The sequence below is a fragment of the Nilaparvata lugens genome, chromosome 8 (assembly GCF_014356525.2).
Source record: "Nilaparvata lugens isolate BPH chromosome 8, ASM1435652v1, whole genome shotgun sequence".
NCBI lineage: Eukaryota > Metazoa > Arthropoda > Insecta > Hemiptera > Delphacidae > Nilaparvata > Nilaparvata lugens.
Genome location: NC_052511.1, coordinates 26,979,823 through 27,000,091, shown reverse-complemented (window position 1 = coordinate 27,000,091; position 20,269 = coordinate 26,979,823). Strand labels below are relative to the sequence as shown.

General features: G+C 35.0%; 1 protein-coding gene across 2 annotated transcripts in view; it reads right to left on the bottom strand.

Moving 5' to 3' along the window:
- The window catches only part of LOC111054136 (disintegrin and metalloproteinase domain-containing protein 10), a 334,035-nt gene that overhangs the window by 65,445 nt on the left and 248,321 nt on the right, over positions 1–20,269 (bottom strand). For both annotated transcript variants that reach the window (XM_039434382.1, XM_039434381.1), the window contains exons 4-7: positions 19,041–19,257; positions 18,041–18,221; positions 13,187–13,478; positions 10,094–10,234 (exon numbers count right to left, since the gene is read on the bottom strand). In XM_039434382.1, coding sequence (XP_039290316.1) covers positions 10,094–10,234; positions 13,187–13,478; positions 18,041–18,221; positions 19,041–19,257 — 831 coding nt within the window. The remainder of the gene's footprint in view (positions 1–10,093; positions 10,235–13,186; positions 13,479–18,040; positions 18,222–19,040; positions 19,258–20,269) is intronic.

The following is a 20,269-nucleotide window of genomic DNA, read 5'->3' as shown; positions in this document are numbered from 1 at the left end:
CATTGAATATATCAGGAACTCTTCTAACAACACAACTAGATTCAAATCTTCAAGCGCCATTTTCAAGTGTGAAAATCACCTAGTTTTAACAACAGTGTTGAATCTCTTATAACACTTCAACTGAGTTGTGGTCGATGTTGTAGAAACGTTCCATGATGAAATAAAAACACATAGATGTTGTCAGTTTTCTACACTTTAATTTGGTACACGACCATGGTTTCGTGACCACACAGGTCACATTTTCAAGCTGACATATAGTCACTATATTTAATTATGTTAATATGTTAATTTATATTAACATATAGTCAGCTTGAAAATGTGACCTGTGTGGTCACGAAACCATGGTCGTGTACCAAATTAAAGTGTAGAAAACTGACAACATCTATGTGTTTTTATTTCATCTCTTATAACAGTTCCACTCCTATACATCAACGATCTAGGACATTCTAATCAAACATACTAATCATTATAAACTGTCCGTAATTTTACCATTAAAGAATATTGAAACACGGTTGATATCAAGTATCTGTAATTTTATGATTGAAAATGGCTAAAAGTTTAAATTAGTTGTTTTCTGATAAAATAAAGTTGGGTACTAGACATTTATATACAATTGAAATTTTATTATGGTGAGTTATGGACAGTTTATAAATGGGTAGTATGGTTGATTAATATAACCTATATTGTAAATCTATAGGAATGAGACTGTTATAAGAGATACAACATTGTTATAATAACTAGGGCGACTGCTGAATAAGTATGATGAAAGTTTCATTTGAATTAAGTTCAGATAATATGAGAAAAAAATGGAATTCTTGATCAAGCTCCCAAGAAACAATTTGAAAATAAATCAGCAATGAAAATATCTTGTGCTCTTAGATTATATTATCATGAGAATACACTCTACGCATTCGAATACTATTAGCATTCTAACACTTCTACGAAGAATAACGAGCTAAATATGAGAATAATTTCAGTTGGACATCTAATATTACGAATTTCTTCATCTCTCAAAACTGAAAACTCTGAACAATCTCTCAAGAATGAACTCCAACATAAATCAACAATCTTGTGCTTTCAGATTTCATTCTCTATCATCTTCATCATTGTCTTCTTCATTGTTTCTCCACTTAGTGTGACTATAGAGCTCTCCCTCATCCCGCCCATCCAATAGCAGAGAGTAATTGCTTTCCACTTGAATCGAATAAGAGAGAATTTGCCGGCGTTGAGAATATGACTCCAGAGCTATGACAGACAAATCAAATTACCTTTCGACGTCGCACAGCACTCAGTCAACGGTGAACTGAGACGCAACGATGCCAGTTTCAAATTAAAATTTTCGGCAATAGATTCATTCTCCACTCGTCTACATTGCATTCAAGAGATCACACTAAAACAATAGGAGTGTGGAAAGAGAGGGAAAAGAGAAATACAGAATGATAGGGGGTGGAGAACAACAGAAGAAGAAGGGTTGAGTGAAGAGAAAAACAGATATACGAGTAGTAGTATATCGTAAGTCCATGTAGAACAAAAAATGAATAAAGAAGATGACGTTGAGGCAAGAAAGATCAGACGGAAGAGAACGTGAAAAGCAGGAGAAGTATTTGAATAGTTCGGAGGAAAAAGTAATTGCTGAGGAGTGAAGGGAGAGAAAAAGAAGATAATATCATAGAGGAACAATAGCGTAAGTAGATATCCCATGGTATAGGGCGTTTATGTCGCAACTTTTACTGTTATCTCAAGCCGATTACTGTCGACTACTGTCGATTCTTACTGTTTTGAACGAGTAAAATTGTATGAACGGCACAATATGAGAGACTACCAGCGTCACACAGCTTCACGGGAAAGAACTAGGTGGACTATCAGCTTGAGATAACAGTAAAAGTTGCGACATAAACGCGCTATTCCATGGGATATCTACTTATGCTATTGTTTCTCTATGATAATATTGAGAAAACGGCATTTATGAAGGGTATGAGTGTGAGTCTAGGAATAATTGATGAAACAGGAGATGAAAGGTAGAAAGTGTTAAAGAGGAGAATGAATGAGGACGATAGAAAAACAAAATGTGTGAGAGAGAGTGTGATCAGTAAAAAAGTTCCTCTCTGGACGGAGATAGTATGAAAACAGAGAGAAGCTGAAACCAGTGGAATGTTTGAAAATTATATCCACTACTATATATTACTATGTAATATTAATTAAATGCAACAGACAAAATGAGGAAATGAAATGAGAAGATGAGAGACATCCGGAAAAATCGGACTCCAAATTAATAAATGATAAGAGATGGAACAAGAGAGAACAAGATATTTATAAGAAGATAACACTAGACAAACTGCTGGGACCCAAGATTTTAAAGTTGGAAGAAGCAGCAGAATGAATATGGAGGAAAACGATGTGAATATGGGTACGATATGAAAAAATCTGTGTAAACAGGTGAAAAGATTGGACTTGAAGATCTAAGAATTTAATGTAGTAGAATAGGATAATAAAGGAGAGAAGATATGTAAACTGACTCATTAAAATTATAGTACAATAGATAAAAAATTCAGTACATATGAGTGACGAATAAAGATGGAAGATTTGGCGAAAGGAGTATCGAGGAAGGGATTAAGTTGAAACTATAGAGAGCCAAGGATCAAACAAAGAACCGAAGAACACTTGAATACGAGAGAATAAAGTCTTAACTGAAAGAGTAAGAGGAAACCAAAATCATAGAGAGGAAGGATATAAACGGGAGGGAGCGAAAGCAGGAAGAGAACCATAAGACGAAATTGAAGAGAGATCAGAGAGAACACAGACAAGCTTGGTTGGGGCAGCATCAACGGCAGCATCTGATAATCTGTTCATTTCTGAGACCAAGTTGCTCGGCTCCTTCCTTCCTTTGAAATAATAGCTTAACTCGATTACGGCGTTGATTTCTCGAGAGATAGTCTCACACAGTTGTAATTTATACGTATGCAAATTACGCGCACAAAAGTCACAATCGCTTATAGCACAAGGCGAAGACTCTCTTTCAATAACAAGCTGAAATATCTCCATCTCCATCTCAACTTTGGCGCTTCCTCCATTGGCTGACAGTTGATTGGAATTAAAACATGCTCAGCTGATTCTATCTCTCTAAGAATCTTCAAAATTGAATTACATCCCATTTTTCACTCAGAGAACTTTCAAGTGTTCTCAACGAGTTAGAACGAAGGTATGCGATTCACCAGTTATGTAAAGTTAATTAAAATACCTATGATACTTTTATGTTTCAAAGCTTCCATTGAGATTAAATGCAGGTCGATGCAAATCATCCAAGATAGATGATAGGGAACACCTCACCAACCTATGCCTCAAAGTAGTTTCTCGATTTTGGTCGTATAGAGTATCCTTAGATGTAGGCTTAGATGAGTATCCTTATATATCCTTATCCTTAGATGTAGATGTACTTGCAAAACACGAATAATAGAGGAAAAAATCAGGATCTATAAATAAGGATCTCATAGTGATAGCAGAATCTTCTTCCTTTTCCTTTCAAATAAGGGTTTTTTATTATTATTGCAGATTCTTATAATATTAATAGTACTTATAAGGATCTGCAATAGTAATAGCAAAATAATGAAAGTAAATGGATAGAATAAACATGTTTATATTCACCTAGATGGTTTGTGTGAAGATTCCGTCACAATCGAAACTGTCGATTATCAAATTTGTCCTTTTTTCACATTTGTCCTTTACAGTGGAAGGACAAATGATATTCGAACGGTATCTTTACTCTATGACACTTTTCACTTACCAGATCTTTCAGTTCACATTGAAATTAACATCAATTCATAGAGTTACGGAGGTGCATTCTGTGAGCAAGTGTCTTACATCTAATTATGTTCTTCAATAATTTAATGTGATAGAATGATCAAATCTACTCTGTTTTGACTGGTTCATCTGATAATAAGAAATAATCTACAAAATCTACTAACATAAATAAACATAATTATCTTCACATACAGGTCTTTATTTTAATAATTTGCAATATTAAGTAATGTTGAATCTACAGGTCTTTATTTTAATAATTTGTAATATTAAATAATGTTGAATCCACCGATTTCGAGAAAAGATTAGAAACTATCTCTAGTCATAAAGGGATTGCTAGGGAAGTGTAATACATCCCCAGTTTGAGGTCTCTGTTCTGGAACTTCCAGTTCTGGAAACTCCATTCTAATCGAAAAGACGATACATTTTCAGTCTGTGACAACCTCGAGTTCTGGAACTGTTTTCTAATCTACAAGACGAATCTCGAGTAAGTGAACAATGTCCGCCGACAAGCAATATCAATCGGAGACCGCGGCATCATAATCTTCACCAAGACGACACAGCGACACTACCCGGCACTTCCGCATTTTCCCCCTATATCGGAAATTTCCCCTGGGAGACGCGATGAGCGCACAGGCTACCTGTTGAAAAGTCTTCCCCATCACCACTCTCCCTCTTCCCTATCTCTTCCTTACCCCCACCCCCATCACAAGCAAACAGTCATCCGTGCGCGACACCAGCAGTCCATCTTCTTTTATCGTGGAATTAGGGAGGTGCTAGAATGGAAATCCCGTGGGGAAAGCGCGGGAGTAATGGGAATTCCGCCTTAGTGGCTGAGAGCGGAGAGAACTGAAAAATACCATAATTCCTGTCAAAACCTGCAAGTTTGGGAAAGGTCCCATATTTTGGGCGCAGAATCATCTAACTAGAAAACTTGTCTCCATAGCTTCACTACAAACATGAATTGTTTCGCCTTATTAATTGTAGAGTTTATTAAGATTTCCAGAATTTTATTCAACCCTAAACTAATCAAAGTTTCACAAAAATATTATGCTCATATCGGAAATTATCATATTAGTGCTCATATCATAATCATCGTGCTTCATTATTTCCATTAAGCACTTTAATTAAAAAATATAATGTTTTTATCATAATCATCATTCCTCATCCTTTCCATTAAGCACCCTGCACACAGAGAGTATGGTGGCGTCAACTAGAAGCCACATTAGTAGCGAAATGTGATGTCGACATAGAGACATTGTTCGAGCCACTTCTGACAGGGACAATAGTGAACGCCATTATTATCACTGTTTCCACCTGTTCGATGAGAATTTAGAAGACTTATTGTAAAACGGGAACAGCCGACATCATGTATGCAACATTCTATATGCAATGTGCAATAGACATGATATACAAAACATTAGAGCTTATTTAGTTGTTTAACGGAACAGGCTCTGACCAAAGGTGATTTACCTATCCAAGTCAAATCTAAAAGGTTTCTAGAACGATTGACAATCATGAAAGCGTACTTTTTCACATAATTTCGAAATTCACCCAAGTAATTAATTATTTATTACTCCAGTGGACTACTTACATGAACTGTATGATAAATAATATGATATACCTATTCTACAATAGGCGCATTACCCATCATTACCAATTTATAGAATTAATAACACAGCTCTCTGATTTATGAAACTGTAACTAATTGGCAGAGAAGATTAAGAGTGAATGAATCACAGCTACATGAATCAGGAGATAATTCAGATTTCACAAAAATGAAACGATAGAAAAATACTGAGAAATGAGAGAACTGATTTGAGGCAACTGGTAGAAAGCAATGAAAAGCCATGAATGAGAAAGATCCTCAGGAAACCAAGATCGAGCTCTGCTAATGAAAGACTACGAAAACTGAAAAAGACTAATTAAGAGGAAGGCTTACAAGATGATCAAAGACCGCTGCTAGTCAGAAAAAGTCAGAATAGAGGCGACACTCGACATTCGTTTGCTGAGCCACATCACTGCTGCTTTTTCACAAAGGTTACAACAAACCAGCAACGGACATTACACATTATATACACATATTATCATACAGGTTGACAAAGTTCATTATGTAGCACAGAAGTTTTGTCTGAAATGAAATTAATTCCTCTATAGAGGCAAAATAGTAGGGTGTGGAATAGGTACGGCGAGGAGATATTACAACTTTAGCAACTGGACAACAAAGTTTCAACTTGATACAAGGTGAAACTGCTTTGAAAGAGTAAATACTCGGTGATACATTCTTGTAAACTAATGTTATGTGCGATTTGTTTGCATTATTTTGTAACATATGCAGAAATCCTTTTGAACATTTCAGTCTCCTTTGAAATGAATGTTTTAATAATATTAATATTATATATTGTATAATATTGTATAGTATACAATGAGTTTTTACCACCTTCCGTGAAGAGAGTTTTAGATTTTTGTTTGACATGAACATGTTTATAACACTGACATGAGCGGAGAATAATAAAATAGAACTGCCTAGACGAAAATAATTTTCATGTAGAAATGATATAATCATATCAGGTTGGATCCTGAGGTTCGCCGCGACATCTGATATGACTCACGAGCTATGTAACTAACTAATCGCGTCCATTATATGTTTTCATATAATACGATCAATAGGGAATATAGTCCAGTCAACGAAAGATTATAGAGGGAAAAGTTTGGAACACAATTTTCAACTTCACAGCTCTTTTGAGGATGGTTAGAGGATTAACATATCAAAAGTCCTCACCCCTACCACCTGTACGAAAGGGGTGGGGGTGGTTTGAAAGTACCATTTTTTCATTTTTCGCATATATCTCGGAAACTATGCATCTTATGAACATTTATATCTTTTGGAAAATTGAAGCTTACAAAATTACCAACAAGTTTTGTCCTTTACATTTTTTCCATATCTCTCATAGTTTCTGATATACCCGCCCTTGAAGGTGAGACATTTTTTGAAAAAACACTTCTGCCTTCAAGTTTTTCATCTTTTCGGCCTTATAAATTTCGAAGGATTGATGAAAAAAATCCGTGCTGATTATGAGCTGATAGAGCATCAAATTATCTTCAATGTGATGTATATTCTCACTATTTTACGCATTTCCCTACGACTGTTGCAGTAATTTTAGTGTAGAGAGTGAAATTTTCTGTTCAGCAAAAATAGATCAGTTGACAATGAAATTTGAAGGGAATGTTTGGAACACAATTTTCGACTTTGCAGCTTTGTTGAGACTAGATCGGATATCAAAAATCCCAACCCTTCGATTTTGCAAGAGATATAAATGTTCATAAGGTGCATAGTTTCCGAGATATATGCGAAAATGAAAAAATGGTACTTTCAAACCATTAGCACAGGGGGTAGGGTGAGGACTTTTGATATGTTAATCCTCTAACCAACCTCCAAGAGCTGTGGAGTTGAAAATTGTGGTCCAAACTTTTCCCTCTATACCTTTATTTGAGCATTCGTTGCCTGGATTAATACTGGAATCCAACGATTTATTTTTTTATTGGGTAATTATGGGTAAATCCAATTATATCACTCAATTACCATTCGCGAATTGAAAATTCCACTGTTTTTATGGTTGAATATGACGTAGTCTTTAAAAGGAAGCTGTTTTTATTATATGCTTCTGACCATATTATTTTGCAAAAGCGCCAAAAACAATCAAATAACCCATTTATCTGTAGTAATAGTTGTAACACAGATAACAGAAAAAAGAGAATATAATATAATTGATAGACATACAACAGTCCACTCAGTACCCATTCCGGATTACAAACTGCTAAATCTCAATCGGAGTCTGCAACTAGATGTAGTAATTCAATTAGAGTTTCCATTTTATGAGTTAGGTCTTGTTTGGACATCAGCTCACAATAAATAAAACGGAAGCACTAGCACCGAGTTTATCTTATGCTTCATTACTCGCAGCCTTTCTACAAATAGCATTAAAAGCGCTGCATTCAAGACTGACTACACATTTTATTTGTTGTTTTAAAACCTTTAAATTCGTCCGGTCTGCGAGCAGCACATAAAGCAAATGTTCCATGTGTACTTGCAGCCTGCTCCAGCAGGAATTAGATTGCCTCCTTGGATTGGATTATAAATCTTGTCTTCTTTTCATTTCTGTCTTGTTCCTTCCCAACTCACCTCTCCACCCCTCCTCATCACCACACCTTTCTCTACGTCTCAGACGTGTTTTTGTTCTCACAAAGTCTGAAATACCTCTACGTTTCTCTTATCTCTTATTTCTACGCAGCACTATCCATCCCAGCATTGCACAAACAGATCTAGCATCAAATCTCATATTTGAACGTACTCAGGATTTTCCCGTTCTACTGTACTTAGTACGGAGGAAATGTTATTGAAATGGGAGCAGAAAATATTGAAGTTGGGAATATTCAAAGATATTATGCAATCTTCTATACGACAACTTGATCACAGTAGCTCTGACAACTGAAGCAACTGGGAGATAACATTCTAATATTTGTATAGAAATTCTTGCACTAATCTATTTTATAGTACCTATAGTGTTCATGATCATACCTATTTCCTATTAATATTTGCCAGTGTAATCAAGATGAAACGTCCTTTGTTTCTTCTCCCAAGTGATTTCCTAAGCTTAGAGAGAGTTGAACTGATATAATATAATTCTGCAGATTGCCAACAATAAAATACAAAGGATTGAAATCTATTCACCAATTCACTTAATTTTGTATCGTTGAAATCAGAGTCCACACGGATTGCTGACTGCATAATATCGGATTATCAACACACATTAACATCAACATCAACTACTGTATCAAGTATCTACTATGGGAAAAGCTGCATAATAATTTTGAGATCGGAAAACTCCTACACAAACATGAAAAAGTCGACTATACAACATAATCAGTTTGTATTCCGTATACTTCAAACATGTAGAAGAAGTTGACTGTACAAAATAATCAACTGCATGAATTGAAAATTTCGAAGGAGGAAAATATGAAAGCAGAAGATCAAAAGCAGAGTGGATGTGGATAAGGTCGGAGGCAGAGACGATGCATTGAGCAGTTGAGAACTGACAGACAGCTTACTGGCCTTTTGAGAAGTTGCCTTTGAAAACAAGTTGTAGCGTGTCGGAAAAAGTCCGAGTGAATGGCAGGAAGTGGTCGGATAATTTCTGATCAGATATTGGCTTTGCTTGCCAGACGGTAGGCGGATGTTTCCCCTGATTGATAAAGACGGGTAAAAGACGGATAAGACGGTTGGACGGATAAAATACGGATAAAGGTTGGATAAGACTTGAAAGAGCAGAGCAAAATGTGCGTGATGAGGATAGTGAAGGAGAGAAAGGCTACAAAACACGAGGGTTTTCAGTAATCTACAGTGAGTGGCTTCAACGAGAAGATTGAATCAATACTTGGAAGTTTGTTGTGTCTGTTCAGGAAATTTCTATGAAATATACAGATGCGAAAGTTTTATCTTGGAGGTTAACATCTGAACAGGATAGAAGGGATTTGATAGGGGATTTTCCATTGAACTGACGTTGACATGGAGTAGATGGACTTATAAAGATTGAACTTACAGACGGCAAGGTGAGTTTACAATTCATTGTGGCGAAGAAAAATTCAATTCAATTGAATATTTTTTCAAGCTTTGTAACAAAGATTGTTGAGGTAATTTTCTATCAGACAAATGTAGATGGTTAGCATTTGTCAATTTCCTGAGCTAGAAATATGTGAGCTGGAACCTACGAGGACAAATTGAAAAAATAAGTTTGTCTGCATGAATTTAATCTCTAGCTAATTGGTGAACAAGTTCAGAACTTTCACCAATTATATTATTACTACCATAAGTTACTAATTATTGGAACAGAATTGAGGCTTATCTCAGTGATCAGGGCTTTGCAGACTTTTTTAGAAAACTGAGAAGTTTCTCTACAAGAAAAGTTGCTTCAGCTTCAAGATACCTAAACGTGCATATCGCGACTGAAACTGTGATTTTCAATGAAATACATCGTATGATTTTCTCATGTGATGGCATATTTTTGTTATATGTTCAAACATCGGTTACCTCAAAAATAGAAGTTGAATTGTTATCTATAGGTTGAATGTTTTCTATATGTTCTGTTTCATAGTTTATGTCTTAAATTGTTTCAGATGTTTGAAATGCAAAACATGTTGATGTTTTGTTCAGATGGACGAAGAGGATTCATTTTTCATAGAATTTCAAGAATATTGAATTTTTTTGTTTGATGATGAAAATTATTGTTTTCAATCTTACCAGAAAACAGCTCTAGGAACTTTTCCACGCCATAGTTGCCAGGAAAGCGGTATTTGGGATCTTCGACAGCATCGGATGAGTGAACTTTTATCCTTTTTATCATGAAGCTGATGTTGTCTGATCGGCCATCTTGATTGAAATCTGTAAGAAAAAAAGCGAGTAGCATAAATAATAAGTGTCAATAGTAATCAGAAAGTGAAGAATTCGTCACTGTTGAGAAAAATTCTCAATCAAAATATTAGGCATAATTATTGTGAAATTATTGTAATTACGATTAACTTTCAAACAATAAATCACCTTTCGATGATATTAATATCAGCATATTAATAAAAAAATGTAACAAATGAAATGTAAGATGAAGAAAATTAGGGAAATTTTAACATATATATTCTGAATCAGACTTCGTTTCCAGATATGGCAATATTCTCCCGCTTTAAGGCAGGGAGAACTATTATAAATATTGTACAGGTATCAGGATCAATTTATGAAACTTTAAAGGATTACGATTGTTCGACCATAAATGAATAGTATCTCATGGAAGCATTACAAGAAATGACTGAAATAAAAATTAATTAATCTTGTCTAGAGAATGTTGAAAATCATTGTATTCTACTTGCAAATCAGAACAATAATACTTTTGTTAGAGTATCGTGAATCATGTTTGATGTTTTTTTTTGGAAAACTTTCAATTTAGCATAAGCTCCAAACATTACTTCAGCACATGCACTCCACAAAAATATTCTCACATTCATCAAAGTTTGTTATTCATCAACCCTCGCATTTCAAATCATGATAACAAACAATCTAGTCTCAATTTTCATAACGATTCCTACTCTCACATTATCTCATTAGAACAGGCACAAACTTATTTCATCCAGCTCGTACATTTGAGAGAGGGTACATCAGGGAAACAACTGATTGAACATAACGATTTCGATCCCCACTGCACAACTAGTTAGTAGCAACATGATAAAGAGGACTGGAGAACAATCGAGCCCCTCGCGAAAGGACTCAAACATGTAATAAGCCTACTACTCGCGATATTGATAACAGCGGAGGTTCGAGGTTAGGTTGGCGAATGAATTGGCGCCACAACTGAATGGGAAATGATTTACAAGGAAATCGACGACGATAACACATGATGATGCATGAGAGGAGAAGACAAAGAGAAGTGGGAGGTGGTGGGGGAAGAGTGGGCAGGTTGGGGGTGAAGAAAAAAAGAGGTGGAAGAGGGGAAGGATGACGAAGAGGAGGAAAAGAAGAATGAAGATAAGGAAGAAGAGGAGAAGAACACGTAGGAGAAGGAAAAAGAAGGAGAGAAGAAGTAGGAGGAGGAAGGGAAGGAGGAAAAAAAGTCGAAATAGAAGGAAGAGATCATATATTAAGACGAAACATGGCAGAGGAATGAAGAACAGGAAGAGGAGAAGGAAAAATGATGATGATGAGAATAAAAAAGTGAATGATGAAAAAGTAGGTTACATAAAAAGTGGAAGCAGTGTAGGAAAATAGAGAGAAATGGTAGAAGAAGAAGCGGAAGAGAAAAAGGAATAAGATGAAAAATAAAGAAGATGAAAAAAAAGAGAAGAAAAATACTTGGAAAAGAAAAAAATTGAAATACTATAATAAGATGTTTTGAAAATGAATAGACAGAACAAAACATTCTTTACATGAGAATCGACGATGATAATGCAAAGGGGGAAGAAGAAGAATTTGATAATAATGATAAAGAAAAAGGAGAAGAGAGTAGAGGCATTTGAAGAGAGGAAAGAGAAAGACACTGCGATTGGAATACCAATAGAATGATTGTAAATAGGACAGACAAGACGATGTGGTAGCCTCTTCAATACTAGACCAAGAGCAGGGATGAAAAGGGAGCAGTCTATATTGCAGCTACTCAGCCCACTCTTCACGGCTTACCACCACACATGCAGCCTCTTTACACGCACGCACACACGCGCACATGACACAATGTTCAGCTCAAGGCGTTCTGCAAACTCAAATTCCTATTATACTGTTGTCACTGTTCCAAAGTTCCTCTTCTACTAGCAACTAGCAGCATATATGCGGTGTACATCATTCTCTTGTGTGTAACACAAACTCGCAATAAGTTACTGCCAAATATTGCTACGTATGTGCTCTTATCCTCATTCCTCTTTGACTCCCACACACAATCCCTCTCTTTCTCACTCGTTATCTACCTATCTATCTATCTCATACATCTACGTGCCCGGCTCACCATATATTAGTTTGTAGCTGGCTCAACAATGATAGAGTGTATTTGAGATCAATCATTGTGAAGGAGATACAGCTTATCAGATTGCTGATCGATTCGAGAACTACTGTGAAAGCTTATCAGGTTTTAGTGGGGATTACACTGGTGAGACGGAAAGTTTGCTTGTTGGAGATTGTTAAATGCTACTGAAAGATGGATGATGTTGTACAGAACAACTCAACAGATCTTAAGTTTGCTCTCTAAGTCGAATTGATAATACAGTATAAGACTGAACAGAACACTTCAATCAGAGGCTTAATTTTCAAGGGTTGAGTATCTTCATTCCCACCGACACAAATTTTCTCCCCAAAATTTATTTTGCGCGTTACATTTATCGATAAACTACATTGCAAAATGGATTCATATCTGATCTGACTACTGAGATTGAAAAAGTAGAAACTTGTAATTGAAATGACCAATGGTGCCAACCTCACTAAATGTAGGATCTTTAAAACCACTACTCAGTTTGGACAATTTAATCTATATTACATTCTATATTTTCTGACTGAGTACAGTAATTTAATATTGATGCTACCCGAAAACTACTTGAATATTAAGTGAAAAATATCTTAAATATGAAATAAAAATATTAAGTTATAATTAAATCTTGTTATAGCACAAGGTTACCTTCTCTTAGGTTTCTCTCTCTATTATTTTTGATGATGTACTTATTGTATGAATCGATAAAAGAATGAAGAATTCATATAAATGAGTTTATGGTATTTAAATAAGGAGAATTAAGTTGGAGAATTGGGATTTATGAGAATACTCAATGTTATATTCTGATAAGCATTTTAGGTAGCAGCAAATGTAATACGAACCTGTGACCTTGTAGATGGAGTTGACCCTCTGCACATGGCGTGTCATGACTTCGATGCAGGCCTCTTCGGTGCCGTACTTGTGGTAGAAGAGGTGGTCGGCCTGCAGGTAGAGCATGCAGGTGGTCTTGCGCTCATCGACAGCCGCCCGCTTGGAGACCAGCTGTTGTTGCCGGGTCAGCAGCCAGTCATCCTCGGCCAGGCCCTCGTCGCCCGTCCCTACCAGGATCTTTGGAGGCGGTCGCACCAGGTCTGTTGTCTTCGTCGACCGGATTATCGTCGAGTTTGGACCCACCTTCCAACAAAACATATCATATCATCACATGAAGATTGAATAGTGATGAGTAGCTTTCATAGCCCAGTCAATGAAGGTCCAAAAAAGCAGTTTCGATCCGAAAATTAAATAAAAGCTGAATTTCCCACCATCGATAGAACCCTCCCAGAGGGTCATTCTCCCAAAAGTCCCAAAAAATCCCCTTGGAGCTTTCCGCCCCAACCCCCTAACACATGAAAAATGCAGGTAAACACGGGAAATCAATTATGTCTGTAACCATTGATCGGAAACTGTTCTATTATATGCCATTCAATTGGTTACATTATGGACTACAATATTAGTTATATTCATTTTTTCAATAAAATTAACAGTTTTCTTGATAAAATGATATATATGTAAAAATTGAGGGGGTTTGTGATTTGATTTTTTTGTTTTCTCCGATTAACCTCGAAACAAGTAGTTTTAAAGAAAAATGAGCCAAATAATTAATGTAGCCACTCTCATTGCAAATCCATTGGTGTATATTGTTATGTATTTGCGATTCAATTTGACGCTGTGGAAGGGGAAACAGTCGACGCGGAACGGCGCGGCTGACTCTCTTAGCCATAGTAAACAGCAAACTGGAAATCAATTATCTCTGTAACCATTAATCGGAAAAAAATCTATCATATGTCATTCGATTCGTTACATTATGGACTAAAATATTAGTCGTATTCATTTCCTCAATAAATCAAACAGTTTCCTTGATAAAATAATATATACATAAAAATGTAGGGGTTTTTCGATTTGATTTTTGTTTTCTCCGATTAACTTCGAAGCATATAATCTAAAGAAAATTAGACAAATAATTAATGTAGCCACATTCATTGCGAATCCATTGATGTATATTGTTATTCATTTGCGATTCGATTTGACGCTGTGGAAGGGGAAACAGTCGACGCGGTATGGCGTGGCTGACTCTCTTCGCCATAATAAACAGTAAAATACGACAGTAGTAGGCCTACTGCTTTCTAAGTTGCATCTTATTAACACCATGGCGCTCGAAACAATCAATTTTGTCTATTGTTTTGACATGCGATGAAACTAATTTTTCACATTTTAATTCTCTAAATTCTCTAAAATCATTTTGTTGTTATAGATGTGCTAAATCATGCATTCTATGACGGTCAAAGATATTGTTTGCAACCGATAAAATATTCATACTATTACATAATATAATACATATTTAAAATATGCGTGTATGATTATAATTCTATGCTAAAATTTATCATAAGTTTTGTCAAAAACTGAGATAAATCATAGATTACAATAGTGTTAACAGTGGCAATTTCCTGAAAAATCATAGCGTGCAGTCTTAGCTGTTTTCTACAGTTAATATTCTTCAAGCCAGGTTGATAATATACCTTCAGTTGAGCCAAATATTTATGACGGCTGAGGCATAAAAAAAAATATACATTGGGATAGTTGAGTTGAAACTTTCTATGATTCTCTCTGTAAAGTAGCTTATCTTCTGTTCTTACTAGTTGAATCTAGATTATTTAGACAGTTCAATATGAAAATTCAGTAGATTCTAAAGATGAAAGCCATGCAAAAATACAAATTAAGGAAGAGTAAGCATGCATAAAAGGTAGGAAAATCATGAAAGTGTTTCACATTTAACCACAAAGTACCCTACCGTATAAGATTAATTGAAAGACGATTCATCATCTTCTATTATTTTTGTTAACACATCGATTTTTCACCTACACTCGCATCTTGTCATTCACTATACAAGGTTGGCAGAAGCTTTTCTTTATGTCGATTAATGTTGATTGAAATTGATTTTGATTAGGGCACCAAAAGGATAGATCATTTTCTATTTGAAGCATTCAAATTGAATCTATTTACAGATTTAGTTGGGTGAAGCTATTTGAAAAATGTACCTGATTATCAATTCCATGGTTTTTATACCATTCTAGTTCATTGTGATCATTGAAGGGTTGAAGTGATGAGTTAGTTCAAGTGAATTCTAGTACACAAGTATATTGTGCTTATGATGGGCTCTTCTTTATTTTCTATCGATGTTTCGCTCCAGTAGAGAAAATTTAAAATGTTGGTTCCACATTTTATAAGCTTTATAAATAATATAAATTTGATAAGTCCAATATCAAATTAATCGATGTTGACTTTCATTGTATCGCTTTGTATCAATGTTACTTGCACTGTTTGCATTTCATCACTATTCTATCAAGAATTAGTTTTTTATGAATTTCATGATATGAAAATTGAAATTCAAATGCTTTTTGGATGACGTTCACATTCCACTGGTTTTTTTCAATAATTGTTACGTTGAAGAGTGAGGCAAGTCAATCCATTTGGAAGTAAAAGGAAATCACAGTGCGATTTGAACAGTGGATAGTAACTTTGAAATTCAGTTGCTCAATTCATTACGGCTTGATACTATCATTTATAATTATAGTTGATCAGAAATATGGATTGTCTATAATGTTTATATTTCAGTTTGACCAATCTTCTATCACAATCTCGCTTTCATTCATAAACATGATAATCCTAAATACGTTGGTTACCTTAAAGATGTAGCTTATCTTACGTCGAACAATGTACAATATAAACAATTTTCATTAAATTACTATTATGATAATCATTGGAATTTCTGCCTGTGATTGAGAAAAAGTCATTTTATGAGCCTTGAAATTCATACCTAGAAAAAGTTGCATTATTACTAGAAATTTTGTTATTTTTACTATTTATTATAGGTACTGTACATTGATTTCTGTGATTATAGAGATCAACTACTTTATTCTGAATCAGGATAAGGATAAATAGGGAAATTGTGAGATGGAGATAACATCCATAGTTACATAGCATCAATTTGAAAGCTCTGATAATAATGATTTGAACGGAACTGCGATTCTGGCTTGGTATTGCCTCTTCATGTTCAGTGAGAATAGTAAGCTTCAGAATAATTCGTTCTCACTATATGTGATAATATTTGGTAACATTTGTTAATATTTGAACCGAATGTGCAACAAATTGATCTACTTTCAGCTTGAAAATTTTTTGTTTTTTTGTTCTTGAAAATAAATTTTGAATCTTAATTTTTCACAAAATAAGGATAAGATGAAGGAGTCGGACACATAATATATCATGAAACTTTGATGAAAAACATCAATATCTGAAACTAGAGTTATCAAATTGTGTTACCTCTGACTCGTATGGAGAAGGCACACTTCAAATTAATATAATAAATTCTGTGAGAAAACAACGAAATCCTGATTTTTATCATGAGCATGGTTAAATCAAGAAAATTGTAATATTTTTTAAGAGTATTGAAAAGTGAAAATCTATATACAGCGCATGTCAAAACAATAGACAAAATTGATTGTTTCGAGCGCCATACTGTAAAAGAGATGCAATGTAGACAGCAGTATTATTCTGTTTACTATGGTGAAGGGAGTCAGCCGCGTCGGCTGTTTCCCCTTCCACAGCGTCAACTTGAATCGCAAATACATAACAATATACATAAATGGATTCGCAATGAATGTGGCTACAATAATTATTCGTCACATTGTTCTTTAAAACTACTTGCTTCGAAGTTAATCAAAGAAAACAAAAAAATCAAATCGAAAAACCCCTAAATTTTTACATTATATTATTTTATTAAGGAAACTGTTCGATTTATTAAGGAAATTAATTCGACTAATATTGTAGTCCTTAATTTAACGAATCGAATGGCATATGATAGATTTTTTTCCGATTAATGTTTACAGAGATAATTAAATTCCAGTTTGCTGTTTACTATGGCTAAGAGAGTACCCGTTAAGCTACGGTTATGTTTTACAATACAACTTTTCTATCCAATTTGCACTCCAAGAATATCAATTTAGATGAATCGAAAATCTTCATTGGGCATTAAATTCTCTATGATAGAGCTGCTTACAGACTTGAGCGCCACGAACACGCGCATTTCAGTTTTCATCAGCTGATTATATCTGTATCTTAATGTTTCTGAACAAATACAGATATGATAAGCACAGCATCAGCTGATGAAGAATGGAATGAGCGTGTTCGTGGCACTCAAGTCTGTAGGCAGCATCATATTACATTTTTAGATTTTTATATCGTCGCTTGACTACAGGAGTTGTATATTTTGTTCAGCCCATGAGGAAGCTCGGTTACTCGGTTACTAAACTGGATCATGTCCACCGTATCATTCGTATTCAATTGCTTCAAACACTTCTTACAAGTAATGATCTGTACTAATCCTATCTTGTAATAATCTGTTACTCCACCTAATTACTAAATTCATCATTCTTTATTGGGAATAGAGCAATGGATTCAGTCATATAACAGCTTGCTGAGAGGATAAGAATTTCAGCTGGCTGAGAAAAATGAGAAATGCTTCAACATTATTCAGAATATGAAGGGAATATACTATATGATGTATGAAGTACAGATGAAATCCTGTCTCTACTCGTACCATGGGTAGTCTATTACAGTATTTATGGAAACTTGACGGTGATGTACGTGATTTATTGATCATATGAGCAACATAAAGCTGAGTTAATGTCAAAAATTCTCACCTTGACTATTCTTATATTAAGCGTTGAGTCGTGTCTAGGTGGTAGATCTGGGAGCGAGGTTCTATTTGCTAAATGGTAAACTGTGTCTGGTGATGTGATGTTGACCACTGTTTTGGCCGATGACGACACTTCCACGTCATCCAGTACAAGCCATCTCCGGCGGCGTTTCTTCTTCTTTCTTCTGCAAATTCATAGAGAAAACACATTGAATGTGTATAGAAGTGAATTTTTTAAGTGGAGTAGCCTATCCATGACAAGTTCTTACAGACTCATGCGCCACGAAAACACGCATTTTGCTCTTCATCAGTTGATGCTATGTTTATCATTATATCTGTATTTGTTCAGAAACAGTAAGATACAGATATAATCAGCTGACGAAGAGCAAAATGGGAGTGTTCGTGGCATATGAGTATGTACGCACCTTTACATGATAGATGATGCTGATTCACTTCAATTTTTGTATGAAATAATGAGAATTCTGTCAGTTTTCTGAGAGTTTTCCGTGTTTGTCCAAGTATTGGATGAGTCATACTTCTAGAATATTAAAACCTTTGTGAAACCAATGACACTAAATATGAACGTTCATATTGGAAATCAACTCAAGCCGTTTGTACAAAGACAATGGATTAAATCATGCCAATCAGGCCAGATATGAGAAATAAAACATAGTTTTATTTAGCACAAATACTAGACTTTTTGAAAAGAAGATTGTACTTTAAAAAAAGTGATTGTACTCCCACCTCTCGACTATTTCGTCTCTTAAAATACAATAGCATGGTGCTATAGTATGTTCATCGAAAGGAGAGACATCAACATAACGTTAGTTGTCATTTATTCTATACTTGAAGTGCAAAATTTATGTATCCTCTCCTTTCGGACTATAGAATTGATTCTATTAAATATAGTGTCAGCTAGAAACGGTACACAACTTGAATTACGCAAGCGGCGCTTATGCATGTCAACTCAAGTGAGAATAATATTAAATGAATTGTAGACTAACCTGAGATGCAGCCGCTGCGAGGCACATTTAGTGGCGGCAGGCCACCGCACGTCTGAGCCGCGGTAGACGACCGTGTGGAAGGCGGCAGGCGTGGCCGGGAACGCGTCCAGGTAGCGCGACACCGGCTCCACGAAGTAGTCGTCCAGCCGCGTCGATATCGTGCCGTCGAACAGACCGTCACTAGTCACCACCCCCTTCACAACTGCGTCATCCTCATCTGCGACAAACAAACATCGGTCAACTTCAAATTCAATCGTTGATTTTTGAGAGTTGATCACTAAGATTGATAAATATTAATTCATAAGTTACTACAGATAAGTTCATTTACAACCCAGTTCAATTTATACGTTACAGTAATGAGTAACCAACATCCTAAGTAGGTGGAACCACCTACTAGATGGATATAATGGGGACCCATTATATTTATAATTTATCGTACTACCCTAAAGTGCTACAGTTACTATATCAATGATATATTTCTATATAGTAACTGTATACTACTATGTAGATGGGGACCAATTATATCTACCCTTTATTATACTACTCTACATTTCTATATCAAAGATACATTTCTATATATTAACTGTATCCTATACTATTAACCGTATTAACAATTAATTTCTGTTTAGATGTTTGTAAATAAATACAATTTTATTGTCAGCCAGCCAAAAAAGCACAAGACAAAGTCACACAAATAGAACATGAAATAGACAGTCACACATTAAGAGACACATTGTTACTATTACATTGCTAATTAGATTACATTTCCAAATATTACAAATAACAAAGACTATATTACAAAATTAAGCAGCTAGTTCATAGGTGCTAACAATAAGAATTAAGGTATGCTGATTCTGCTCTCGTTAAATTCACTTAATTTATAAAAAGGATTTTTTGCCAGTCAATCATGCACCTTTAATTTGAACAGTTTTAGGGGTGTTTGTTGGAGGTGTAGCGGTAACTTCAATTTTCAATTCAATTCAATTTATTAATGTCAACAAAAATTAATATACAATTCATACTTACAAACATAAAATACAAATTCTTTATAAAATAATGAATATTTACATAAAATATCATATTCTAAATAATATTGTTGCATCCCTCTTTAAGCAAAGCTTGTGATGAGGGATGGTGTATCTCTAGAATGTTGGATAGCACAAGATACTAACATACATCGTAATATTAATAACATAATTAGATTTTATAATTTTACATTACAATATCAA